The sequence below is a fragment of the Maylandia zebra genome, linkage group LG18 (genome assembly GCF_041146795.1).
Source record: "Maylandia zebra isolate NMK-2024a linkage group LG18, Mzebra_GT3a, whole genome shotgun sequence".
Lineage (NCBI taxonomy): Eukaryota > Metazoa > Chordata > Actinopteri > Cichliformes > Cichlidae > Maylandia > Maylandia zebra.
In genome coordinates this window covers 28,409,763-28,435,252 of record NC_135184.1, presented here as the reverse complement: position 1 = coordinate 28,435,252, position 25,490 = coordinate 28,409,763, and the positions used below count along the sequence as shown (strand labels likewise).

At 38.1% G+C, this 25,490-nt stretch overlaps 1 protein-coding gene across 1 annotated transcript in view; it reads left to right on the top strand.

The window, feature by feature from the left end:
* si:ch211-14a17.10 (uncharacterized) overlaps positions 1-25,490 on the top strand; it is a 34,287-nt gene that overhangs the window by 6,000 nt on the left and 2,797 nt on the right. Inside the window, exons 21-94 of the mRNA XM_024805942.2 lie at positions 58-144; positions 855-938; positions 1,009-1,077; positions 1,160-1,234; positions 1,317-1,433; positions 1,526-1,615; positions 1,783-1,845; positions 1,940-2,002; positions 2,078-2,146; positions 2,256-2,339; positions 2,439-2,525; positions 2,950-3,033; positions 3,124-3,192; positions 3,333-3,422; positions 3,675-3,764; positions 3,848-3,937; positions 4,021-4,083; positions 4,466-4,525; positions 4,613-4,681; positions 5,529-5,612; positions 5,761-5,847; positions 5,929-6,012; positions 6,124-6,192; positions 6,439-6,528; positions 6,620-6,709; positions 6,795-6,884; positions 6,976-7,065; positions 7,157-7,225; positions 7,347-7,409; positions 8,017-8,079; positions 9,223-9,285; positions 9,374-9,442; positions 9,551-9,634; positions 9,734-9,820; positions 10,901-10,984; positions 11,075-11,143; positions 11,284-11,373; positions 11,626-11,715; positions 11,799-11,888; positions 11,972-12,034; positions 12,417-12,476; positions 12,564-12,632; positions 15,853-15,936; positions 16,097-16,183; positions 16,265-16,348; positions 16,452-16,520; positions 16,592-16,681; positions 16,762-16,812; positions 16,906-16,995; positions 17,085-17,174; positions 17,266-17,337; positions 17,471-17,533; positions 18,677-18,739; positions 18,828-18,896; positions 19,005-19,088; positions 19,188-19,274; positions 20,355-20,438; positions 20,529-20,597; positions 20,738-20,827; positions 21,080-21,169; positions 21,253-21,342; positions 21,426-21,488; positions 21,871-21,930; positions 22,018-22,086; positions 22,934-23,017; positions 23,166-23,252; positions 23,334-23,417; positions 23,528-23,596; positions 23,843-23,932; positions 24,024-24,113; positions 24,199-24,288; positions 24,380-24,469; positions 24,561-24,629; positions 24,751-24,813. Coding sequence (XP_024661710.2) covers positions 58-144; positions 855-938; positions 1,009-1,077; positions 1,160-1,234; positions 1,317-1,433; positions 1,526-1,615; positions 1,783-1,845; positions 1,940-2,002; positions 2,078-2,146; positions 2,256-2,339; positions 2,439-2,525; positions 2,950-3,033; positions 3,124-3,192; positions 3,333-3,422; positions 3,675-3,764; positions 3,848-3,937; positions 4,021-4,083; positions 4,466-4,525; positions 4,613-4,681; positions 5,529-5,612; positions 5,761-5,847; positions 5,929-6,012; positions 6,124-6,192; positions 6,439-6,528; positions 6,620-6,709; positions 6,795-6,884; positions 6,976-7,065; positions 7,157-7,225; positions 7,347-7,409; positions 8,017-8,079; positions 9,223-9,285; positions 9,374-9,442; positions 9,551-9,634; positions 9,734-9,820; positions 10,901-10,984; positions 11,075-11,143; positions 11,284-11,373; positions 11,626-11,715; positions 11,799-11,888; positions 11,972-12,034; positions 12,417-12,476; positions 12,564-12,632; positions 15,853-15,936; positions 16,097-16,183; positions 16,265-16,348; positions 16,452-16,520; positions 16,592-16,681; positions 16,762-16,812; positions 16,906-16,995; positions 17,085-17,174; positions 17,266-17,337; positions 17,471-17,533; positions 18,677-18,739; positions 18,828-18,896; positions 19,005-19,088; positions 19,188-19,274; positions 20,355-20,438; positions 20,529-20,597; positions 20,738-20,827; positions 21,080-21,169; positions 21,253-21,342; positions 21,426-21,488; positions 21,871-21,930; positions 22,018-22,086; positions 22,934-23,017; positions 23,166-23,252; positions 23,334-23,417; positions 23,528-23,596; positions 23,843-23,932; positions 24,024-24,113; positions 24,199-24,288; positions 24,380-24,469; positions 24,561-24,629; positions 24,751-24,813 — 5,814 coding nt within the window. The remainder of the gene's footprint in view (positions 1-57; positions 145-854; positions 939-1,008; positions 1,078-1,159; positions 1,235-1,316; positions 1,434-1,525; positions 1,616-1,782; positions 1,846-1,939; positions 2,003-2,077; positions 2,147-2,255; positions 2,340-2,438; positions 2,526-2,949; positions 3,034-3,123; positions 3,193-3,332; positions 3,423-3,674; positions 3,765-3,847; positions 3,938-4,020; positions 4,084-4,465; positions 4,526-4,612; positions 4,682-5,528; positions 5,613-5,760; positions 5,848-5,928; positions 6,013-6,123; positions 6,193-6,438; positions 6,529-6,619; positions 6,710-6,794; positions 6,885-6,975; positions 7,066-7,156; positions 7,226-7,346; positions 7,410-8,016; positions 8,080-9,222; positions 9,286-9,373; positions 9,443-9,550; positions 9,635-9,733; positions 9,821-10,900; positions 10,985-11,074; positions 11,144-11,283; positions 11,374-11,625; positions 11,716-11,798; positions 11,889-11,971; positions 12,035-12,416; positions 12,477-12,563; positions 12,633-15,852; positions 15,937-16,096; positions 16,184-16,264; positions 16,349-16,451; positions 16,521-16,591; positions 16,682-16,761; positions 16,813-16,905; positions 16,996-17,084; positions 17,175-17,265; positions 17,338-17,470; positions 17,534-18,676; positions 18,740-18,827; positions 18,897-19,004; positions 19,089-19,187; positions 19,275-20,354; positions 20,439-20,528; positions 20,598-20,737; positions 20,828-21,079; positions 21,170-21,252; positions 21,343-21,425; positions 21,489-21,870; positions 21,931-22,017; positions 22,087-22,933; positions 23,018-23,165; positions 23,253-23,333; positions 23,418-23,527; positions 23,597-23,842; positions 23,933-24,023; positions 24,114-24,198; positions 24,289-24,379; positions 24,470-24,560; positions 24,630-24,750; positions 24,814-25,490) is intronic.

Genomic DNA, 25,490 nt, shown 5'->3' with positions numbered 1-25,490 from the left:
TTGGGAAAACTGGGAATTTCTTAACATCTCTTAATAACCCCTATTTCTGTCCAACAGAGCTACGGAAACAACTGGAGAGAAAACAAGAAGAACTGAGCTCAGGAATTGCAGACATAGAACGTCTGACTTCTAGCCCAGGAGCAAGTGAGTTTCTTGACTTTACTTTATGTGAACCAGAATTATTGTTTGAACGCTAACCATTGTTTTTAAGCTAAACTCAAACTGACATTCACAGTTATGTACATAAAGTGCATATTAAAAAGGGACATAACATCCAGTTTTAAAGGGAAAACTAGTGTGGAAGAACCTTAAACTGCTTCCTTTCTAGTGGCCAGCAGAGTTAAGGATTGTAAAGTATAATCATTTAATGTGAAGCAGCTAATAAACGGCTGAAATGCACGACGACTTTCTGATCCTTGTTTTAGACAAATCCACCAATAGTCGCCCTGCTAGGTCCTTGTGCTTTCAGCTGTCGTGCTATTAAATCACAAGCTAGTCAAACACAAACTGAATACAGATGAGACCTGGACTGTCACATATCATGGCTTTTATGGTTAAATCTAACTCAGGTCACATGTAAACCTGCAAAAACCAAGATTAAAGAAAATGAATTAACAGCAGAGTGAAAGAATAATGTTGTGAGAGGCTTTGCTTGATATGCTGGATGTTTTGGGGGTTTATGTTTTATCAATCATTAGTTCAAAAGAGTGTAAAGTAGAGACTTGTTGGAGTGGCACAGGGAAAGAAGGGAACCAATGAGATTCTGAGTTGCTTACAAAAAGCAAAAAATTGGTAGACATTGTTGCAGTAAGATTCATTTTCTAACTTAAAGACTGCACGTTGCTTTGCTTTAGTTTTAAAGATCCTTGAACTGCAACATGAGTTATGGACCCTTCGGAACAAAGCCACCAATGGAGCCACAAGCGATCGAGAAGAGGGTTAGTGTTGTTTAAAGTCAAGATAGAACCTGCAAAATATAATCTAAATACATACTTTCCTTTTCCTCAGACTTACAGGACAGACTTGACGGCTTCATCGATGAAATCAACAACAGAGCCGGTGAAAACACAAAACTGAGTGAGTCTTGTGAGAAACTCTAAAACTCTCTGCAGTCGTATCTTTTGCAGTCAGCTACATTTTTTTTTAACCTTTTTTTCAGTTCTGAAAATCATCAGTCTGCAAAGTCAGCTGGAGCACCTGGAGACGCTGCTGTCACAAACCTACAATTCAAACTGTAAGTATCTCACCCAAGACCTCATGTTAGCATAGAGTGTCATAATGTTACTGTAGCAACTTGACATGTGTGTCACTTTCAGCTCCAAGCATGGTGATCATAAGGAACACTCTAACAGATAAGCTTACACTGAAGAGAGCCGAGCTACAGAAATATATCAATGAGCTGAATAACAAGAATCCGGCTAATGCCAGATTAAGTAAGTCCAGAAAAACACTTGGATCAATCTTGATTGTTGTGAAGTAGCCTAAAACATAATTCTGTACACCCTGACTTTTGTATTTTCTGTAGTTCTGGTTATCGCTGAACTCTACAAACATCTCAAAAGAATTGAAATAGAAAATCGTGACGATAACGCAGAATCCTCTTTAACATTAACTCGTAAGTATGTCCTACAATCACTGTATCACTTCAAGCGAAATGGGCTTTCATAGAGCGAACGGAACAACATTCATGCCACATGCCTGAGATCGAAAGCTGTTTGCTGCAGGATGTTCATGTTGCTAATTTGCACCATAGTGTTTCAGTCCATTTCTTTTCTTTTAAAGTCCTTCAGATGTTTCTTCAAAACAAAAACAGGGAATATGCTCTTATGAAGGATAAATTCGCAGGTGAGTTGATTTTGTTTTTCTGAATAGATCCATAACTAACAGTTTGTGTCAGAGACAGTTTTTGTTAACTTGGATTTCCTTTTTCACTGAGCAGAGTTGGAGAGGCAACTGCTGTTAAAGACACATGAGTGCTCTGGACTCGAGCAACAACGAAACCGTAAGTTGCGAATCTGACTTTGACCTCAGAGTGTCTGAGACTGAGTTTTGATGTGACTGATTTATTTTTTGTCAGAGCTGAAGACTGAAGTTGAAGATAAGATTGCAGAACTGAACAAGACAAAAGACTTCAAAACTGCTCTGCGTGAGTGCGGTGCAGTTAAAGTCTCTCCTTTTTTTTTTTGCTCACATCCTCACATTATATTTCAGAACTAATCTGTGCCGTCATATCTGCTCACGTTTGTCTCTGTTAGTCCTGAATGTGATCAACATGAAGGCTGAAGTGAGGGCTTTGAAGGAGCAGATCTCAAACTCAAAAGATCCAGAAATCATCTCACGTGAGTATCAGCTGTCATAGTCAGCACACTTCCTGGAGGAAAAATGTGAAACAAATATGACCTCAAGTCATATATCTGTTTCTCTCTGATTCCCCACAGAGCTGCAGATGCAACTGGAGAAGAAGCAAGATGAACTGATTACTAAGACTGCAGAAATGGAGGAATTGCTTGCCAACCCGAGAGTGGGTGAGTGCACTGCTGTACTCTGTGATCAACACTGTTTAAACAGTCTGACAACCCGCTGCCTATTATTGCAACACTAAGCCTCTGGGGGCAATTGACAACATTTGGGGGCCAGGATTTCCTGCTCTGTGCGTTCTGTGCAGTGGATACTTTTCACATGGGGACCTTCTCTACTTGGAAAAGGCCTATAAATCAGTTAGCTTAATGTCTGCATGGTGTTAAAGAACAAATGATCTTGATGGGTGTAACTTTGCATAATTTTAGAAGAAGCTAAGATTTGTAAAATCACCATCATACTGGGAAAAGAATGTGTTTCTGTCATGTTTTTGCAATTTGGTTGCACTTACACACATTTCCATTTAAAATATCCCTCTAAATGACACAACCAAACCTTACCTGTCATTCATCAGATGTTTGTTTGTTTCAGTTTTACAAATCATTGAGCTCCAGAATGAGATATGGGACCTGCAGAACAAGGATGTGAATGGGACAGCTGGTGACCGGATAAAAGGTACTTTAAGGTTTAAGGTGCTGATTGAGGGTGACACAAAGTCATAGTAGGTGACTAAATGTTATTAATACAATTCACTGTTTTTTGCAGCGCTACAAAACAGAATAGACACACTCATGGCTCAAATAGGCAGCAGTGATCGAGATAACACCAAACTGAGTGAGTATGAAGTAACTGTGAGCACAAAGGTTCACTGACAAGTTGAATTTTCTTTCTTTTTGCCTTTTTCCCTCTCATGAAGTAATTCTCTCACAGCATGTCTTATAGCAAACTACTCTTTTTGCTTCTTTGTGCTTTAGCACTGAAAATCCTGAATCTGCAGAGTCAGGTGAAGCACCTGCAGAATCTGCTGTCAAACCGCGAATCTCAACAAACCAGTGAGCTAACTGGTAAGTATCTCCCATTGTGCTTTTCCTCTAGTGATAAGAGTGTGACAAATACAAGTGAGCAGGCAGAAGCACAGAGGAGTCAGATGTGGGGCAAGTGAGAGTTTTAGTTTTCCCCATCCTTGTAGAAAAAACAAAATAAGTGTGAGAGATAAAGAAACTTGGTAGCTTTTGTAATTCACAGTACAAAACGTGAACGATGATCTCTCGTGTCTGACCAATAAACCTGTTTTAACTTCTTTAAAATGACCTCAGAGATCACAAATGAGCTTGCAGCCAAGAAGGGAGAGCTGGAGAAACATGTCAATGAGCTGAAACAGAAGAACCAGGAAAATGCCAACCTGAGTAAGTCAAGAAAGACTGCAGTGTCTGCAGAAATGATGAAGGAAAAAAGTTCTGCTTTGATTCTTTCTTCCTCTGTTCCTCAGTTTTGAACATCACTGATCTGCAAAGCCAACTTGAAAACCTTGAAAAAGTTAAGACAGCTGAGGATAAAGAAAGTGCTGCTACAATTTCTAGTAAGTATTTTTCTTTTGATCTCTAAAAGCAAGTATCACCTCTGATACCTTCTTCACCTGAAGCTAACTTTACATTTTGTTAGATCTCAGAAAACAACTGAAGGTTAAAGAGTTGGAGCATTCTCGTGATCAGGAAGTGATCCTCGGTAAGTTCATCCGTGGCATGTTTAAGTTTCTGCAACAAGAAGGATTAAGTTGATTTTAAGATGCTTGCAAGTTTCAGCCGGTCTCCGCAGATTGCTGCCCCTCCCTGGTTCTGCCAGAGATTTGTTCCTGTTAAAAGGGAGTTTTTCCTTCCCTCTGTCACCAAAGCACAGCGCCTTGAGGCAACTGTTGTTGTGATTTGGCACTGTATAAATAAAAGTGAACTGAACTGAATTATTGGAGAAACCTGGAATTAATAGTTTTACAAACTCATAGTCAAAACCCACTGAAAGCCAACAAAATATAACAATATGAGCTTTCATGCTGACCTGTATCAAAAAATAATGCCTAGACTATTGCTTAGTAATGTAACCTTTCTCTTAGACTTGCAGGAAAAACTGAACGAGACAGAAAGATGTTCAGATGATAAGCAGAAAATTACAGGTGAGTGTAATCTTTGACTTGCTGTTCTTGCTAAATACAGAAAACTGTTGTCTGTGATCAGCACCCATAATAAATGTCTCTGTGCAGATCTGCAGCAAAACCTGAATGACAAAATCAAGGAGCTGCAGTCCAAATCGAGCTCTGTTACTTCACTTGGTGAGTGTTGAATCTCTGAATAAAAAACTTTCTAAGCTGTCAAATTCATCATAATATATTCATTTTTTTCCCTATGATATTGATTTAAAAGTGAAGATTTTAGAAGCTGTAAATCATATTTTACTTAACTTTTTATCACCTTCAACAAAAAAGGTTTAATTCATGATGATGCAATTTTGTAGTTATTAGGGGAACGCCTGAGTCACTCATGGTCAAGCAAGAGCTGCAAATGTACTGCATTATTTATTATAATTACTACTACATGGCATGCCCACGCTACAGTAGTGCCACTGTAGTGTTTGGCCTATTTGTGCAGCTGGCTGATTGATATACTTAATCACATTGGGGGTTGGGGTAATCTCACAAGGTCCTAGGTGGTTGGTAGGCATGTGTAATTCAACTTTGTGAATATAAATAAAACTAGCTGCCTCATAATAAGATAATATCCAAATAAAAGGAGGTGCATGTAGGTGCATAAAGGCAAAAAATGTCATTTTTAGCCACTTGCTAGGTTTTTGCAATAGGATGGTGTCAATCAGACTTTTTGAATTTAAACTAGATGTTAATGTTGTGCAATAAAAATACATTTATGTTTTTATAGGAGCATAATTGATAAGAAAAGGAACTTTTTAGCCCTTTACTGGGTGGTTGCTATGTGATATGATGACATCATACTATCTGAATATTAAAATATCTGAATATATCTTAATATGTCAAAAAAAATATATTGCCATGATTTCTTTCTCCACATTCTCAATGTTTTACTATTCGCAGATGTTGTGCACATTTTCATGTGTCTTAGATGAGAACAGTGAACGCTGATGTTTATTCTGACTGATTCTTTCAGCTCTACAAATTTCTACATTAACTCAGCAAGTGGAGCAACTGAAAGCACAAATGAACAACTCTGTGTCCAAATCCAAGGTTGATGGTGAGTGTGTTTCATTGTCAAGTCAAGTAAGCAGCGCTACTGGGGTCCAGTATTCACATGGTGTACATTAAAGGGTTGTTGTACAGCTTTAATATTAGCTAAATAAATATTTACATTTACTCATAACAAAGTTTTGTCTGTTCTGCAGAGCTCCAAAAAGCCATAGATGAAAAGAACGAGGAGCTGGACAAACTAACAAAAGAGCTGAAAGAGAGAAGTACTCAACCACAACGACGTGAGTACAAACAACCTGCTGAAAGAATCCAGATTACTAACTGAGGTACAAATACTTATCAGTGTTCCAACCTTCTTTCAGTTCTGCAGATTATTGCACTACAAACAGAAATCGAGAAACTGGTCACTGTGGCTGAAAATAATACAGATGACGAGAAGATTAAAGGTGAGTGACATATCTTACCTGCACATAGTGTAAAGCAATGACTTCTTAAAAAATAAAATACATGCATTCGGTGGGGAAAAAAAAAGTCATTCCTCATCTTTTTTTCTCCAGCACGTCAAGAAGAGCTCAATTCTTTGATAGAGGGAATTAAAGATGAACAGAATGAAAATATTAAGCTGAGTGAGTAACAGTCAGAATAAAATACTTCCCTCGCTCTCTTCTTCTTTGTCTTTAATATGTATGCACATGTATGTTTATCACAAAAAGTCTGTTTATCTGAATGTAGTGCTTTCAGTGAGTGTTTTCAAGTGACGGAACATTTCTCCCACTGAAAACGCTACGTCCGGATGAACAGACTTAATTTTTCGGGGATTTCCTTACCTGGATGCACTGATCATGCATGAAGATGATTTTCTTTTTTAATAGCATTTCAGATCTTGAATCAGCAAGATGAAATAGCAAGACTGAAGAAGCAACAAAACAGGAAGAATGAGACACAAGAAGCACAAATTAAAGGTGGGATGCAGTGGGCTTTCCTCAGATGTGATCATAGTAATACTACAGATATTTTAAGGACGTAAAACATCACTTTTGCCTGTTTTTGTAGATCTGGAAGATCAACTGGAGGCCATCAGGAATGAGATACAACAAAAGACAGACCTGCTGGATAGAAAAGATATAAATATTGCTAATCTGTGTAAGTATTTTGCTCTGGTTCAGTCAGCAACAAGGATGAAATATCAAACAGCATCAGAGTCCATAATGTTTGTGTTTTGTTTTAGCTGCTCAGATTATGGAGCTTCACGAGCAAATTAAACCACTGGAAAATAACATAGCAGCCCTCAAAGAGGCTCATACTAAGAGCCTTGCAGGTACAGAACAAACTTTGAAATCTATATTTTGCATGAAGTAACCTGTATTTTAAGCTAATGGTTGTGTTTATTAATCTCGACGCATTTTCAGACCTTCAAAGGAAACTAAAGTTGAAAGAGAGGCAGCTGGATGACACTGAAAGTCAACTTGAGCATATAGATGCAGAGAATTTTAAATATGGTATGAATATTGTTGAATTTGCTTTTTGGTGTCATGCTGTTCATGTCCTTTTAGTACGATATAATATTCCAGTTTTTTGTATTTCCACTAGTGATGGAGATTGCTGATCTGAGGGCGAAACTGAAAGAGGCTGAAACGCAGACATCTGACAAAATCAAAGGTCAGTCATTTAACAATTTAGTGCATGTAGAGTCAATCTCATTAATATTTTGAAGACCTGCAACACATTTCTGCTTGATCTTAAATCCTGTTTAAAAGTACTTTTTTACTTTCTTTGTCAGACGTGGAGAAGAAACTAAAAACACAAGAAACAAAGAATAAAAAACTTGAAGCTGCAAACAAAGGTTTGTATTTTATATTGCAGGTAGTCACAAAATTAATTTGATATTTTGTCGCAAACATGTATCAGGGTTGGATTTAAACATCTGTTTAACTCTTATAGTATAATGCATTCATTTAGCTAACAGGAACTGAAAATTATGGGCAACAGCTAACCTGGCTTTCTCTACTTGTTATGTACTCGACTATTTTCTAACTCGATGTTTGTCATGTATGGATTAGACAAATTGCTGAGCAGAAATAGAGGCGGGCAAGCTGTTTTCCCTTTTTTTGCAGTCTTTATGTTAAGCTAACTAGCTAGTGGCAATACAATCAGTCAGTGTAAAAAGAAAGTATTGGGTCTTAAATACAAGCACAGATGAACTGCAAAACATGATATATTACACCGTCATTGTTTACCTAACAAAACCTAAACCAAAAGGCAGAAGCACTGTATGGAAAAACAGATGCATTTATGAGTGACTCAGTGACTGTGAGGTGCCCGGGTCCTGTGGCTGCAGTAAACAAATAGGGGCTTTTAGAGTCAGTCTCATAAATATTTTGAAGACCTGCAACACATTTCTGCTTGATCTTAAATCCTGTTTAAAAGTACTTTTTTACTTTCTTTGTCAGACGTGGAGAAGAAACTAAAAACACAAGAAGCTGAGAATAAAAAACTTGAAGCTGCAAACAAAGGTTTGTATTTTATTTTTGTTGGGCGACCGTGGCTCATGGGGTTGGGAAGCGTATCTGTAACCGGAAGGTCGCCGGTTCGATCTCCGGGTTCTCTGTCCTGGTCGTTGTGTCCTTGGGCAAGACACTTTACCCTACCGCCTACTAGTGTTGGCCAGAGGGGCAGATGGCACGATATGGCAGCCTCGCTTCTGTCAGTCTGCCCCAGGGCAGCTGTGGCTACAACTGTAGCTTGCCTCTACCAGTGAGTGAATGAATAGTGGCATTGTAAAGCGCTTTGGGTGACTTGAAAAGCGCTATATAAATCCAATCCATTATTATTATTTAACTCTTATAGTATAATGCAACAGCTCATTAGCTTAGCTTAGCACACAGACTACAATTAAAACCCTTCTGAGGCCCTGGGACCATTTTTGTACATTTTAGTTTTTCAGTTACAAGCCATTTGCACTGTGTTGAATGGAATATAGCCAAATTCTCTAAAAAAAAGTTTGGTATAATTTCATTTCAAAATTCAAGTCTGACTTCCTTAAATTAGCTTCAGTGGCTAAGCTAACAATACACATCCTCTTAATGAGCAACAGCTCGCCTGGATTTATCTGCTTACTTCTATTTTCCAACTCTGTTTGGCACATATGGATTACAGTAATTGTTGAACATGAGCAGAATAAGTGTGACATGTAATTCCTTTGCAAGGCTTTTGCTGTAGATTAAACAAATAAAGTAAAACATGTTAATTTGTCTTTAGGAATCATGTAGTTAGCTTTAGGGAGGCTAGCTGTTTCCCCTTCTTTCCAATCTTTATGGTAAGCTAACATTCACATTATATAGCATTTTATATCTTGAGATAAAAATTTACAACATAATCTTTAGCCCCTTATAGTACCGGTATCTACTCGGATCAACTTGCCACGGTTTTCAGAGTTTTCCATTAGCTTAATTACCTGCAGTCATGGCGAGCCCATCCCAGTAGAGACTAATGGAAAAGGCGCTTTCAGTCCTTTTAATTTGTTTTGAGTAAGTCCTCCAGATCTCTTTTTTAAAAAGACAAAGACACAAATCAGGGGTTTTTTTCTGAATATATCCATCATATTAAAGAGTTTTGTGCAGAGATCCAATTTTAGTTGTTTGTTTCTTTTGATTCAGAGTTGGAGAAAAAACTGCAATTAAAGACTCAAGAATGCTCTGGACTCGAGCAACAACGAAACCGTAAGTTGTAAATCTGACTTCAACCTGAAAGTTTCTGAGCCTGAGTTTTTGATATGACTGTTTTTTCTTTTTTTCTTTTTTTAATCAGAGCTGAAGACTGAAGTTGAAGATAAGATTGCAGAACTGAACAAGACAAAAGACTTCAAAACTGCTCTGCGTGAGTGCGGTGCAGTTAAAGTCTCTCTTTTTTTTTTTGCTCACATCCTCACATTATATTTCAGAACTAATCTGTGCCGTCATATCTGCTCACGTTTGTCTCTGTTAGTCCTGAATGTGATCAACATGAAGGCTGAAGTGAGGGCTTTGAAGGAGCAGATCTCAAACTCAAAAGATCCAGAAATCATCTCACGTGAGTATCAGCTGTCATAGTCAGCACACTTCCTGGAGGAAAAATGTGAAACAAATATGACCTCAAGTCATATATCTGTTTCTCTCTGATTCCCCACAGAGCTGCAGATGCAACTGGAGAAGAAGCAAGATGAACTGATTACTAAGACTGCAGAAATGGAGGAATTGCTTGCCAACCCGAGAGTGGGTGAGTGCACTGCTGTACTCTGTGATCAACACTGTTTAAACAGTCTGACAACCCGCTGCCTATTATTGCAACACTAAGCCTCTGGGGGCAATTGACAACATTTGGTCCAAACCATAGTTTCCATGTGATGTCAGAGCTACTGGGACATGCCCACCTGGTGGACAAAACAGTACAGTGGCCCTTTGCCCTCCAGCCATCCTTTGATTATCTTCAAATTTAACTTAGCCAAAATGCAGCAAAACGTGAGCACACCTCTCCTAACCACACCTCACAGTCCAAATCACACAAATCCCTGCTTCTCCACTGAAATCCGGACTGTCATTGGCAGTCATTTAAGAGGAATGATTTACCTGACACTGGAAAACTACTTTGTTAACTTTAATGTTATATTATGACAATAATATGACATATTAATACTACTAGAACTTTTCTGGCTCTACACTGTAAATGTCCAGGTCAACAAAACATAAGATTTACGCATGGTACTTTGTTTAAGCTAGCTATATAGCACTTACCTTTGCTTTAAAAATAAATTTATTGTTCTTCAGCTCCCACACGATGCCATTATTTACCCATCCTGACTGAAAATACATGTAGTCCCTTGGTTTGGACATGTTAACTGCTGTGTCTTAAGAAGCATCACAGTTGAAAAACTGGGATACTTTTTAATGGTTTCATAAAGAATTTGCTCACCTGTCGCATCTGTCTCAAAATACTGTGTAAGCACAGTATATGAACAATCAGAAAACAGCACTTGGTGATGGTGGAAAGGAAAAACTTCCTTTTAACAGGAAGAAACCCCTGGCTGAATCAGGCAGAGGGGAAATCATCTGCCATTACCGGATGAGGATAAGGAGAGGGAGACAGAACAATAACTAATCATTAAATGCAAAGTGGGATATAAGCACAGAGAGCAAAAAGGTGATTCGGGTTAGTGAAGATGAAACACTAGCAGCTTCAGCATGTTGCAGTGTAACTGCTCAGAGTCATTTGATCCAGCCCTAACTATAAACTTTGTCAAAAAGGAACATTTCACAACCAAACCTTACCTGTCATTCATCAGATGTTTGTTTGTTTCAGTTTTACAAATCATTGAGCTCCAGAATGAGATATGGGACCTGCAGAACAAGGATGTGAATGGGACAGCTGGTGACCAGATAAAAGGTACTTTAAGGTTTAAGGTGCTGATTGAGGGTGACACAAAGTCATAGTAGGTGACTAAATGTTATTAATACAATTCACTGTTTTTTGCAGCGCTACAAAACAGAATAGACACACTCATGGCTCAAATAGGCAGCAGTGATCGAGATAACACCAAACTGAGTGAGTATGAAGTAACTGTGAGCACAAAGGTTCACTGACAAGTTGAATTTTCTTTCTTTTTGCCTTTTTCCCTCTCATGAAGTAATTCTCTCACAGCATGTCTTATAGCAAACTACTCTTTTTGTTTCTTTGTGCTTTAGCACTGAAAATCCTGAATCTGCAGAGTCAGGTGAAGCACCTGCAGAATCTGCTGTCAAACCGCGAATCTCAACAAACCAGTGAGCTAACTGGTAAGTATCTCCCATTGTGCTTTTCCTCTAGTGATAAGAGTGTGACAAATACAAGTGAGCAGGCAGAAGCACAGAGGAGTCAGATGTGGGGCAAGTGAGAGTTTTAGTTTTCCCCATCCTTGTAGAAAAAACAAAATAAGTGTGAGAGATAAAGAAACTTGGTAGCTTTTGTAATTCACAGTACAAAACGTGAACGATGATCTCTCGTGTCTGACCAATAAACCTGTTTTAACTTCTTTAAAATGACCTCAGAGATCACAAATGAGCTTGCAGCCAAGAAGGGAGAGCTGGAGAAACATGTCAATGAGCTGAAACAGAAGAACCAGGAAAATGCCAACCTGAGTAAGTCAAGAAAGACTGCAGTGTCTGCAGAAATGATGAAGGGAAAAAGTTCTGCTTTGATTCTTTCTTCCTCTGTTCCTCAGTTTTGAACATCACTGATCTGCAAAGCCAACTTGAAAACCTTGAAAAAGTTAAGACAGCTGAGGATAAAGAAAGTGCTGCTACAATTTCTAGTAAGTATTTTTCTTTTGATCTCTAAAAGCAAGTATCACCTCTGATACCTTCTTCACCTGAAGCTAACTTTACATTTTGTTAGATCTCAGAAAACAACTGAAGGTTAAAGAGTTGGAGCATTCTCGTGATCAGGAAGTGATCCTCGGTAAGTTCATCCGTGGCATGTTTAAGTTTCTGCAACAAGAAGGATTAAGTTGATTTTAAGATGCTTGCAAGTTTCGGCCGGTCTCCGCAGATTGCTGCCCCTCCCTGGTTCTGCCAGAGATTTGTTCCTGTTAAAAGGGAGTTTTTCCTTCCCTCTGTCACCAAAGCACAGCGCCTTGAGGCAACTGTTGTTGTGATTTGGCACTGTATAAATAAAAGTGAACTGAACTGAATTATTGGAGAAACCTGGAATTAATAGTTTTACAAACTCATAGTCAAAACCCACTGAAAGCCAACAAAATATAACAATATGAGCTTTCATGCTGACCTGTATCAAAAAATAATGCCTAGACTATTGCTTAGTAATGTAACCTTTCTCTTAGACTTGCAGGAAAAACTGAACGAGACAGAAAGCTGTTCAGATTATGAGCAGACAATTACAGGTGAGTGTAATCTTTGACTTGCTGTTCTTTCTCAATATAGAAAACTGTTGTCTGTGATCAGCACCCATAATAAATGTCTCTGTGCAGATCTGCAGCAAAACCTGAATGACAAAATCAAGGAGCTGCAGTCCAAATCGAGCTCTGTTACTTCACTTGGTGAGTGTTGAATCTGTTAGCTGTACTGTATTAATATGCTCCATCTTCCACCATCCAGTTGATCATATTTAACCAATTTATTTCTGATCTTGGTGAAATTATTTTAAAAGGGAAGATATTAGAAGCCGTTAAGAAGCTCACAGTGTTGCAACCTTTGATACATTACAGGACAATAATAAATAATACATCATGATACATGTAGGTATATTTACTGATTAAAAACCCTGAAAGACCATAAGAATAACACCAAGATATTTACTGCATTGTGTATCATCATTAGTGGTGCATGCCTAATAGTACACAATGATAGTGCTATATTAATGTTTGCCATGTTTGTGCACTTGGCCAACAGATATAATCATATTGAGCAAAGTTTTCTCTTTTAATGCTTGGTGGTTGGCAGGCATGCCTAATTCAGCTCTGTGGCTAAATAATGCTAACGTGCTTTTTGCTTTGCTCATGTATGGCACAGAGATGTGTGGTTAGTTTCTCATCATTCTTAACATTTTTGTTATGTGACTATATAGTCATATTTGGTTTCTAAAAAATTCTTACAAAGAGCAAAAAATATATAAACATAATATACCATTAAAAATGATATTTGTATTCTTTGGAGACAACATAGTCAATGAATAAGTTGCCCTAAATTATTAAGTAAAAAAGTAAGCTCTTACATTGTTTTGAGATGATGAGTTGGATGATTATTCGGTGTACATAGTACGTTCAGTTTTAAAAACAAACAAAACCTGACCTGTAAAGCTTGGGTTTGACATTTACGTGGACTACTGTAATATTGGCATGGCCCCTGACTATCACAAAAACGTACACGTGAAAACTGTAGCTTTAAAAGAGAGACTTAAGGAGTATAGCAAATGTATTGATATCTTTGGTCAAAAAAATGTAAGATCCAAATTGTAATATACAATGTACACTACAGCAGGAATGATTAACAACAGCCACAAAACATTTTAAACTAAAAATGTAGTTTTTCATAATATTTAGCAGTAATGGTGCTATGGTTCCTGCAGTCCTCATGGTCAAATGTCTTCAGCATTACCATTGTCTGCTCATGCTGATTTTTAAGGATTTTATTTCTAATTATTCATTCCTCGTGTAGTGGTGACTTGAACAAATTTTCATGACCTCTGAGTGACGTACGGGTGACATACACAGAAAGAGGCAGGTGAAACAAATGCAAATGGAAAACGTGATATTGGGGTGGGAAATGGAAGAAATATAATACATATGGAAATCCAAATAATTTGAATGTTTTCTTTAAAAACATATATAGATGTTAATGATTGATATGACGGCATTTGTGCAATTATTATAGAGACATGCTATTATTCTGGAATGGAAATAAGGATGTTTTCACAAGGTGTTAAAGCTGCATAAAACCTAAAAACAGGTCATTTTAGCCCATTGCAGGGTTGTTTGCAGATTTTAATGTTGTGTAATAAAAATGCTTTTATGTGGTCTTACAGGTGCATAATTGCAAAGAAAGGGACACATAAGTCCTTTGCTAGGTGGTTGATTGGCAATATGATGAGGCCAAAATATCTGATAAGTTAGAACCTTCAGGAGCTTGAGATGTATTTTGTATGCTAATTTTTAATGCTTAGTTCCAGATGGTCTAGTTTGCAGTCAAAGAAACAAACACACAGACAGACAGAGCATTTTAATATATTAAAAAAAAAAGGTTTTAATAATGTGTCACTAATATAAACTGTCTCCCTGACTTGTTTCATCACACTCTCAGTGTTTTATTATACTTCCTCACAGTTAATGAGTTTGTGGTGAAGCCAACCTGAGAGAGATGTAATGTAGACACTAAAGCCGGTGAGCAAGAATGTCATACTAAAGAGGATGGTTCTTTTAAATACAGGGGGGGGGGGAGCGAATCAGAAACCCCGGGCACAATGATGAAGCAGGCCTGATCAGAAACAGTTTATTCCCGAGACGGACAGTAGGAATAAAACAACCCAAATACTAATAAGAAAAAAGTATACAATAAAATGTTATTAATATACTAAAATCCCCCAGGAATAAAAAAAAACCCACTTCAAAAACTGCTAAAAATATAATTCTCTGCATGCACTAAAATCCCATCCGGTTCCCTGATGTAACTGTCCACAGTCCAGGATGAATGTTTGTTAGGTGTTCATGAGCTGGACAGAAATTCCCTTTGCGGAGGGGGGTCCACGCCAGCCTCGTCCCAGGCTGACGGGGAGGAGCCTCCCCATATGGAAAAGAAATAGTAAAAACTTATAAAAGACTTGCATAAGATGTGGCCTACTTCATATAGTGAATCATATAAGGCTTATAAGATTTACTCATGAAAGTGGCCACTTTCATATATTGTTTTAGTAAGTATCCAAAACATACAAGTTTCATTTATATAATTTTTCAAGGGATCTTACATCTGTTTTTACTCTTGTATGCTTTTCATACAAGTTTCACACAAGACAGATGCAAACTTTATAAGATTTATACATATCTTTTCCATATGGGTCTATCCCCCTCTCGTCCTCTCACTGGGCCCATCACACACTGGCGTCCGTCGCTCGATACCACCGCGGCTCCACTTGCGTCATCGCCCTGTAAATAAACAAATAGGTGCTAGAACCATCGTCCCGGAAGCGGCCCTGGCTTATAGCCATGGCAACCCTCTGCCAACACGGCTGCACCCAGTGAATGACAGTGGAGACACTACTCACAAATGTAGGCAGAGGTATACCTCTCCCCTGCTACTAATCACACACGTTGTCTCCTACTGTCGCCGTTCCTGCTGTCGAGACTGGGTTGCCATGTCATGCTGACTGGTCCGTCTCCAGATGAGGCACCGCACCCCCACGATCAACCAGCGGGTCCCTCTTTTTCTCCTGGCCTTTGCGCGTTCCTCCTTATATCTGGGGCCTCTCTCCTCCAGTATCCAGCTAGCTTCCTTTTAATAGGTGTTTAGACAGCTGATAGGCCACCTCTGGACACACACATGCCTCAGCAGGTGATCCAGCTAATTTGCCCCATGCTCAGCCTGTCCAAATAGAAAGTGTCCTAGCTGGTATTCACAAAATTTCTTATATGGATCATAGTTGTTAAAATCAGAGCCTTTGCTAAAAACACAACTTACATTGGGCACATGCACAGATGTTGTGCACATTTTCATGTGTCTTAGATGAGAACAGTGAACGCTGATGTTTATTCTGACTGATTCTTTCAGCTCTACAAATTTCTACATTAACTCAGCAAGTGGAGCAACTGAAAGCACAAATGAACAACTCTGTGTCCAAATCCAAGGTTGATGGTGAGTGTGTTTCATTGTCAAGTCAAGTAAGCAGCGCTACTGGGGTCCAGTATTCACATGGTGTACATTAAAGGGTTGTTGTACAGCTTTAATATTAGCTAAATAAATATTTACATTTACGCATAAATCCCCCCCAAACAAAGTTTTGTCTGATCTGCAGAGCTCCAAAAAGCCATAGATGAAAAGAACGAGGAGCTGGACAAACTAACAAAAGAGCTGAAAGAGAGAAGCACTCAACCACGTAGACGTGAGTACAAACAACCTGCTGAAAGAATCCAGATTACTTACTCAAGTACAAATACTTATAAGTGTTCCAACCTTCTTTCAGTTCTGCAGATTATTGCACTGCAAACAGAAATCGAGAAGCTGGACACTGTGGCGGAAAATGATAGAGATGAGGAGAAGATTAAAGGTGAGTGACATATCTTACCTGCGTAAAGTAACAAGTGTAAAGCAAAAATAGGATCATTTCTGTTTTGTTTTTTCTTCTTGAAAAAATCATCTTTTTTTCCCAGTACTTCAAGGAAAGCTCACTTATTTGATTGATGGAGTTAAAGATGAACAGGGTGAAAACATTAAGCTGAGTGAGTAACAGTCAGAGTAAAATACTTCCCTCACTCTCTTCTTGTTATATATGCATAAACCTTTTTTGTAGCATTTCAGATCTTGAATCAGCAAGCTGAAATAGCAAGACTGAAGAAGGAAGAAGAAAAGAAGAATCAGGCACAAGAAGCAAAAATTAAAGGTGGGCTCTCCTCAAATGCGATCATAGTAATACTACAAATATTTAAGGACATAAAACATCACTTTTGCCTATTTTTGTAGATCTGGAGAATCAACTGGAGGCCATGAGAAATCAGAGAAACACAAGAAGTGGTATGAGTTCAGTCATGAGTTCTGGTTCAGTCAGCAACAAGGAGTGAAATATCAAACAGCATCCGAGTCCATAACGTTTGTGTTTTGTTTTAGCTGCTCAGATTATGGAGCTTGAAGTGCAAATTAAAGAACTGGAAGATAACATAGCAGCCCTCAAAGAGGCTCATACTGAGAGCCTTGCAGGTACAGAAGAAACTTTGAAATGTATATTGCATGAAGTAACCTGTATATTAAGCTAATGGTTGTGTTTATTAATCTCAACTCACTTTCAGACCTTCAAAGGAGACTAAAGTTGAAAGAGAGGCAGCTGGATGACACTGAAAGTCAACTTGAGCATATAGATGCAGAGAATTTTAAATATGGTATGAATATTGTTGAATTTGCTTTTTGGTGTCATGCTGTTCATGTCCTTTTAGTACGATATAATATTCCAGTTTTTTGTATTTCCACTAGTGATGGAGATTGCTGATCTGAGGGTGAAACTGAAAAAGGCGGTGACGCAGACATCTGACAAAAAAATCAAAGGTTTGAGATTTTTGCAGTCATTTAACAATTTAGTGCATGTAGAGTCAGTCTCATAAATATTTTGAAGACCTGCAACACATTTCTGCTTGATCTTAAATCCTGTTTAAAAGTACTTTTTTACTTTCTTTGTCAGACGTGGAGAAGAAACTAAAAACACAAGAAGCTGAGAATAAAAAACTTGAAGCTGCAAACAAAGGTTTGTATTTTATTTTTGTTGGGCGACCGTGGCTCATGGGGTTGGGAAGCGTATCTGTAACCGGAAGGTCGCCGGTTCGATCTCCGGGTTCTCTGTCCTGGTCGTTGTGTCCTTGGGCAAGACACTTTACCCTACCGCCTACTAGTGTTGGCCAGAGGGGCAGATGGCACGATATGGCAGCCTCGCTTCTGTCAGTCTGCCCCAGGGCAGCTGTGGCTACAACTGTAGCTTGCCTCTACCAGTGAGTGAATGAATAGTGGCATTGTAAAGCGCTTTGGGTGACTTGAAAAGCGCTATATAAATCCAATCCATTATTATTATTTAACTCTTATAGTATAATGCAACAGCTCATTAGCTTAGCTTAGCACACAGACTACAATTAAAACCCTTCTGAGGCCCTGGGACCATTTTTGTACATTTTAGTTTTTCAGTTACAAGCCATTTGCACTGTGTTGAATGGAATATAGCCAAATTCTCTAAAAAAAAGTTTGGTATAATTTCATTTCAAAATTCAAGTCTGACTTCCTTAAATTAGCTTCAGTGGCTAAGCTAACAATACACATCCTCTTAATGAGCAACAGCTCGCCTGGATTTATCTGCTTACTTCTATTTTCCAACTCTGTTTGGCACATATGGATTACAGTAATTGTTGAACATGAGCAGAATAAGTGTGACATGTAATTCCTTTGCAAGGCTTTTGCTGTAGATTAAACAAATAAAGTAAAACATGTTAATTTGTCTTTAGGAATCATGTAGTTAGCTTTAGGGAGGCTAGCTGTTTCCCCTTCTTTCCAATCTTTATGGTAAGCTAACATTCACATTATATAGCATTTTATATCTTGAGATAAAAATTTACAACATAATCTTTAGCCCCTTATAGTACCGGTATCTACTCGGATCAACTTGCCACGGTTTTCAGAGTTTTCCATTAGCTTAATTACCTGCAGTCATGGCGAGCCCATCCCAGTAGAGACTAATGGAAAAGGCGCTTTCAGTCCTTTTAATTTGTTTTGAGTAAGTCCTCCAGATCTCTTTTTTAAAAAGACAAAGACACAAATCAGGGGTTTTTTTCTGAATATATCCATCATATTAAAGAGTTTTGTGCAGAGATCCAATTTTAGTTGTTTGTTTCTTTTGATTCAGAGTTGGAGAAAAAACTGCAATTAAAGACTCAAGAATGCTCTGGACTCGAGCAACAACGAAACCGTAAGTTGTAAATCTGACTTCAACCTGAAAGTTTCTGAGCCTGAGTTTTTGATATGACTGTTTTTTCTTTTTTTCTTTTTTTAATCAGAGCTGAAGACTGAAGTTGAAGATAAGATTGCAGAACTGAACAAGACAAAAGACTTCAAAACTGCTCTGCGTGAGTGCGGTGCAGTTAAAGTCTCTCTTTTTTTTTTTGCTCACATCCTCACATTATATTTCAGAACTAATCTGTGCCGTCATATCTGCTCACGTTTGTCTCTGTTAGTCCTGAATGTGATCAACATGAAGGCTGAAGTGAGGGCTTTGAAGGAGCAGATCTCAAACTCAAAAGATCCAGAAATCATCTCACGTGAGTATCAGCTGTCATAGTCAGCACACTTCCTGGAGGAAAAATGTGAAACAAATATGACCTCAAGTCATATATCTGTTTCTCTCTGATTCCCCACAGAGCTGCAGATGCAACTGGAGAAGAAGCAAGATGAACTGATTACTAAGACTGCAGAAATGGAGGAATTGCTTGCCAACCCGAGAGTGGGTGAGTGCACTGCTGTACTCTGTGATCAACACTGTTTAAACAGTCTGACAACCCGCTGCCTATTATTGCAACACTAAGCCTCTGGGGGCAATTGACAACATTTGGTCCAAACCATAGTTTCCATGTGATGTCAGAGCTACTGGGACATGCCCACCTGGTGGACAAAACAGTACAGTGGCCCTTTGCCCTCCAGCCATCCTTTGATTATCTTCAAATTTAACTTAGCCAAAATGCAGCAAAACGTGAGCACACCTCTCCTAACCACACCTCACAGTCCAAATCACACAAATCCCTGCTTCTCCACTGAAATCCGGACTGTCATTGGCAGTCATTTAAGAGGAATGATTTACCTGACACTGGAAAACTACTTTGTTAACTTTAATGTTATATTATGACAATAATATGACATATTAATACTACTAGAACTTTTCTGGCTCTACACTGTAAATGTCCAGGTCAACAAAACATAAGATTTACGCATGGTACTTTGTTTAAGCTAGCTATATAGCACTTACCTTTGCTTTAAAAATAAATTTATTGTTCTTCAGCTCCCACACGATGCCATTATTTACCCATCCTGACTGAAAATACATGTAGTCCCTTGGTTTGGACATGTTAACTGCTGTGTCTTAAGAAGCATCACAGTTGAAAAACTGGGATACTTTTTAATGGTTTCATAAAGAATTTGCTCACCTGTCGCATCTGTCTCAAAATACTGTGTAAGCACAGTATATGAACAATCAGAAAACAGCACTTGGTGATGGTGGAAAGGAAAAACTTCCTTTTAACAGGAAGAAACCCCTGGCTGAATCAGGCAGAGGGGAAATCATCTGCCATTACCGGATGAGGATAAGGAGAGGGAGACAGAACAATAACTAATCATTAAATGCAAAGTGGGATATAAGCACAGAGAGCAAAAAGGTGATTCGGGTTAGTGAAGATGAAACACTAGCAGCTTCAGCATGTTGCAGTGTAACTGCTCAGAGTCATTTGATCCAGCCCTAACTATAAACTTTGTCAAAAAGGAACATTTCACAACCAAACCTTACCTGTCATTCATCAGATGTTTGTTTGTTTCAGTTTTACAAATCATTGAGCTCCAGAATGAGATATGGGACCTGCAGAACAAGGATGTGAATGGGACAGCTGGTGACCAGATAAAAGGTACTTTAAGGTTTAAGGTGCTGATTGAGGGTGACACAAAGTCATAGTAGGTGACTAAATGTTATTAATACAATTCACTGTTTTTTGCAGCGCTACAAAACAGAATAGACACACTCATGGCTCAAATAGGCAGCAGTGATCGAGATAACACCAAACTGAGTGAGTATGAAGTAACTGTGAGCACAAAGGTTCACTGACAAGTTGAATTTTCTTTCTTTTTGCCTTTTTCCCTCTCATGAAGTAATTCTCTCACAGCATGTCTTATAGCAAACTACTCTTTTTGTTTCTTTGTGCTTTAGCACTGAAAATCCTGAATCTGCAGAGTCAGGTGAAGCACCTGCAGAATCTGCTGTCAAACCGCGAATCTCAACAAACCAGTGAGCTAACTGGTAAGTATCTCCCATTGTGCTTTTCCTCTAGTGATAAGAGTGTGACAAATACAAGTGAGCAGGCAGAAGCACAGAGGAGTCAGATGTGGGGCAAGTGAGAGTTTTAGTTTTCCCCATCCTTGTAGAAAAAACAAAATAAGTGTGAGAGATAAAGAAACTTGGTAGCTTTTGTAATTCACAGTACAAAACGTGAACGATGATCTCTCGTGTCTGACCAATAAACCTGTTTTAACTTCTTTAAAATGACCTCAGAGATCACAAATGAGCTTGCAGCCAAGAAGGGAGAGCTGGAGAAACATGTCAATGAGCTGAAACAGAAGAACCAGGAAAATGCCAACCTGAGTAAGTCAAGAAAGACTGCAGTGTCTGCAGAAATGATGAAGGGAAAAAGTTCTGCTTTGATTCTTTCTTCCTCTGTTCCTCAGTTTTGAACATCACTGATCTGCAAAGCCAACTTGAAAACCTTGAAAAAGTTAAGACAGCTGAGGATAAAGAAAGTGCTGCTACAATTTCTAGTAAGTATTTTTCTTTTGATCTCTAAAAGCAAGTATCACCTCTGATACCTTCTTCACCTGAAGCTAACTTTACATTTTGTTAGATCTCAGAAAACAACTGAAGGTTAAAGAGTTGGAGCATTCTCGTGATCAGGAAGTGATCCTCGGTAAGTTCATCCGTGGCATGTTTAAGTTTCTGCAACAAGAAGGATTAAGTTGATTTTAAGATGCTTGCAAGTTTCAGCCGGTCTCCGCAGATTGCTGCCCCTCCCTGGTTCTGCCAGAGATTTGTTCCTGTTAAAAGGGAGTTTTTCCTTCCCTCTGTCACCAAAGCACAGCGCCTTGAGGCAACTGTTGTTGTGATTTGGCACTGTATAAATAAAAGTGAACTGAACTGAATTATTGGAGAAACCTGGAATTAATAGTTTTACAAACTCATAGTCAAAACCCACTGAAAGCCAACAAAATATAACAATATGAGCTTTCATGCTGACCTGTATCAAAAAATAATGCCTAGACTATTGCTTAGTAATGTAACCTTTCTCTTAGACTTGCAGGAAAAACTGAACGAGACAGAAAGATGTTCAGATGATAAGCAGAAAATTACAGGTGAGTGTAATCTTTGACTTGCTGTTCTTGCTAAATACAGAAAACTGTTGTCTGTGATCAGCACCCATAATAAATGTCTCTGTGCAGATCTGCAGCAAAACCTGAATGACAAAATCAAGGAGCTGCAGTCCAAATCGAGCTCTGTTACTTCACTTGGTGAGTGTTGAATCTCTGAATAAAAAACTTTCTAAGCTGTCAAATTCATCATAATATATTCATTTTTTTCCCTATGATATTGATTTAAAAGTGAAGATTTTAGAAGCTGTAAATCATATTTTACTTAACTTTTTATCACCTTCAACAAAAAAGGTTTAATTCATGATGATGCAATTTTGTAGTTATTAGGGGAACGCCTGAGTCACTCATGGTCAAGCAAGAGCTGCAAATGTACTGCATTATTTATTATAATTACTACTACATGGCATGCCCACGCTACAGTAGTGCCACTGTAGTGTTTGGCCTATTTGTGCAGCTGGCTGATTGATATACTTAATCACATTGGGGGTTGGGGTAATCTCACAAGGTCCTAGGTGGTTGGTAGGCATGTGTAATTCAACTTTGTGAATATAAATAAAACTAGCTGCCTCATAATAAGATAATATCCAAATAAAAGGAGGTGCATGTAGGTGCATAAAGGCAAAAAATGTCATTTTTAGCCACTTGCTAGGTTTTTGCAATAGGATGGTGTCAATCAGACTTTTTGAATTTAAACTAGATGTTAATGTTGTGCAATAAAAATACATTTATGTTTTTATAGGAGCATAATTGATAAGAAAAGGAACTTTTTAGCCCTTTACTGGGTGGTTGCTATGTGATATGATGACATCATACTATCTGAATATTAAAATATCTGAATATATCTTAATATGTCAAAAAAAATATATTGCCATGATTTCTTTCTCCACATTCTCAATGTTTTACTATTCGCAGATGTTGTGCACATTTTCATGTGTCTTAGATGAGAACAGTGAACGCTGATGTTTATTCTGACTGATTCTTTCAGCTCTACAAATTTCTACATTAACTCAGCAAGTGGAGCAACTGAAAGCACAAATGAACAACTCTGTGTCCAAATCCAAGGTTGATGGTGAGTGTGTTTCATTGTCAAGTCAAGTAAGCAGCGCTACTGGGGTCCAGTATTCACATGGTGTACATTAAAGGGTTGTTGTACAGCTTTAATATTAGCTAAATAAATATTTACATTTACTCATAACAAAGTTTTGTCTGTTCTGCAGAGCTCCAAAAAGCCATAGATGAAAAGAACGAGGAGCTGGACAAACTAACAAAAGAGCTGAAAGAGAGAAGTACTCAACCACAACGACGTGAGTACAAACAACCTGCTGAAAGAATCCAGATTACTAACTGAGGTACAAATACTTATCAGTGTTCCAACCTTCTTTCAGTTCTGCAGATTATTGCACTACAAACAGAAATCGAGAAACTGGTCACTGTGGCTGAAAATAATACAGATGACGAGAAGATTAAAGGTGAGTGACATATCTTACCTGCACATAGTGTAAAGCAATGACTTCTTAAAAAATAAAATACATGCATTCGGTGGGAAAAAAAAAGTCATTCCTCATCTTTTTTTCTCCAGCACGTCAAGAAGAGCTCAATTCTTTGATAGAGGGAATTAAAGATGAACAGAATGAAAATATTAAGCTGAGTGAGTAACAGTCAGAATAAAATACTTCCCTCGCTCTCTTCTTCTTTGTCTTTAATATGTATGCACATGTATGTTTATCACAAAAAGTCTGTTTATCTGAATGTAGTGCTTTCAGTGAGTGTTTTCAAGTGACGGAACATTTCTCCCACTGAAAACGCTACGTCCGGATGAACAGACTTAATTTTTCGGGGATTTCCTTACCTGGATGCACTGATCATGCATGAAGATGATTTTCTTTTTTAATAGCATTTCAGATCTTGAATCAGCAAGATGAAATAGCAAGACTGAAGAAGCAACAAAACAGGAAGAATGAGACACAAGAAGCACAAATTAAAGGTGGGATGCAGTGGGCTTTCCTCAGATGTGATCATAGTAATACTACAGATATTTTAAGGACGTAAAACATCACTTTTGCCTGTTTTTGTAGATCTGGAAGATCAACTGGAGGCCATCAGGAATGAGATACAACAAAAGACAGACCTGCTGGATAGAAAAGATATAAATATTGCTAATCTGTGTAAGTATTTTGCTCTGGTTCAGTCAGCAACAAGGATGAAATATCAAACAGCATCAGAGTCCATAATGTTTGTGTTTTGTTTTAGCTGCTCAGATTATGGAGCTTCACGAGCAAATTAAACCACTGGAAAATAACATAGCAGCCCTCAAAGAGGCTCATACTAAGAGCCTTGCAGGTACAGAACAAACTTTGAAATCTATATTTTGCATGAAGTAACCTGTATTTTAAGCTAATGGTTGTGTTTATTAATCTCGACGCATTTTCAGACCTTCAAAGGAAACTAAAGTTGAAAGAGAGGCAGCTGGATGACACTGAAAGTCAACTTGAGCATATAGATGCAGAGAATTTTAAATATGGTATGAATATTGTTGAATTTGCTTTTTGGTGTCATGCTGTTCATGTCCTTTTAGTACGATATAATATTCCAGTTTTTTGTATTTCCACTAGTGATGGAGATTGCTGATCTGAGGGCGAAACTGAAAGAGGCTGAAACGCAGACATCTGACAAAATCAAAGGTCAGTCATTTAACAATTTAGTGCATGTAGAGTCAATCTCATTAATATTTTGAAGACCTGCAACACATTTCTGCTTGATCTTAAATCCTGTTTAAAAGTACTTTTTTACTTTCTTTGTCAGACGTGGAGAAGAAACTAAAAACACAAGAAACAAAGAATAAAAAACTTGAAGCTGCAAACAAAGGTTTGTATTTTATATTGCAGGTAGTCACAAAATTAATTTGATATTTTGTCGCAAACATGTATCAGGGTTGGATTTAAACATCTGTTTAACTCTTATAGTATAATGCATTCATTTAGCTAACAGGAACTGAAAATTATGGGCAACAGCTAACCTGGCTTTCTCTACTTGTTATGTACTCGACTATTTTCTAACTCGATGTTTGTCATGTATGGATTAGACAAATTGCTGAGCAGAAATAGAGGCGGGCAAGCTGTTTTCCCTTTTTTTGCAGTCTTTATGTTAAGCTAACTAGCTAGTGGCAATACAATCAGTCAGTGTAAAAAGAAAGTATTGGGTCTTAAATACAAGCACAGATGAACTGCAAAACATGATATATTACACCGTCATTGTTTACCTAACAAAACCTAAACCAAAAGGCAGAAGCACTGTATGGAAAAACAGATGCATTTATGAGTGACTCAGTGACTGTGAGGTGCCCGGGTCCTGTGGCTGCAGTAAACAAATAGGGGCTTTTATAGCTGGTGAATGAACGTTAACCTTGATAACTCTTACTACGCTCGGCAGTAACGATACTCTGTTCTCGACCCTTAGACAGATTATCAGGCTGTCCCGTATTTCACAATAAAACTCTCTCACTTGAGTCTTCTCCAAACAACTTTTTCGGTCTTTTTCTAGTT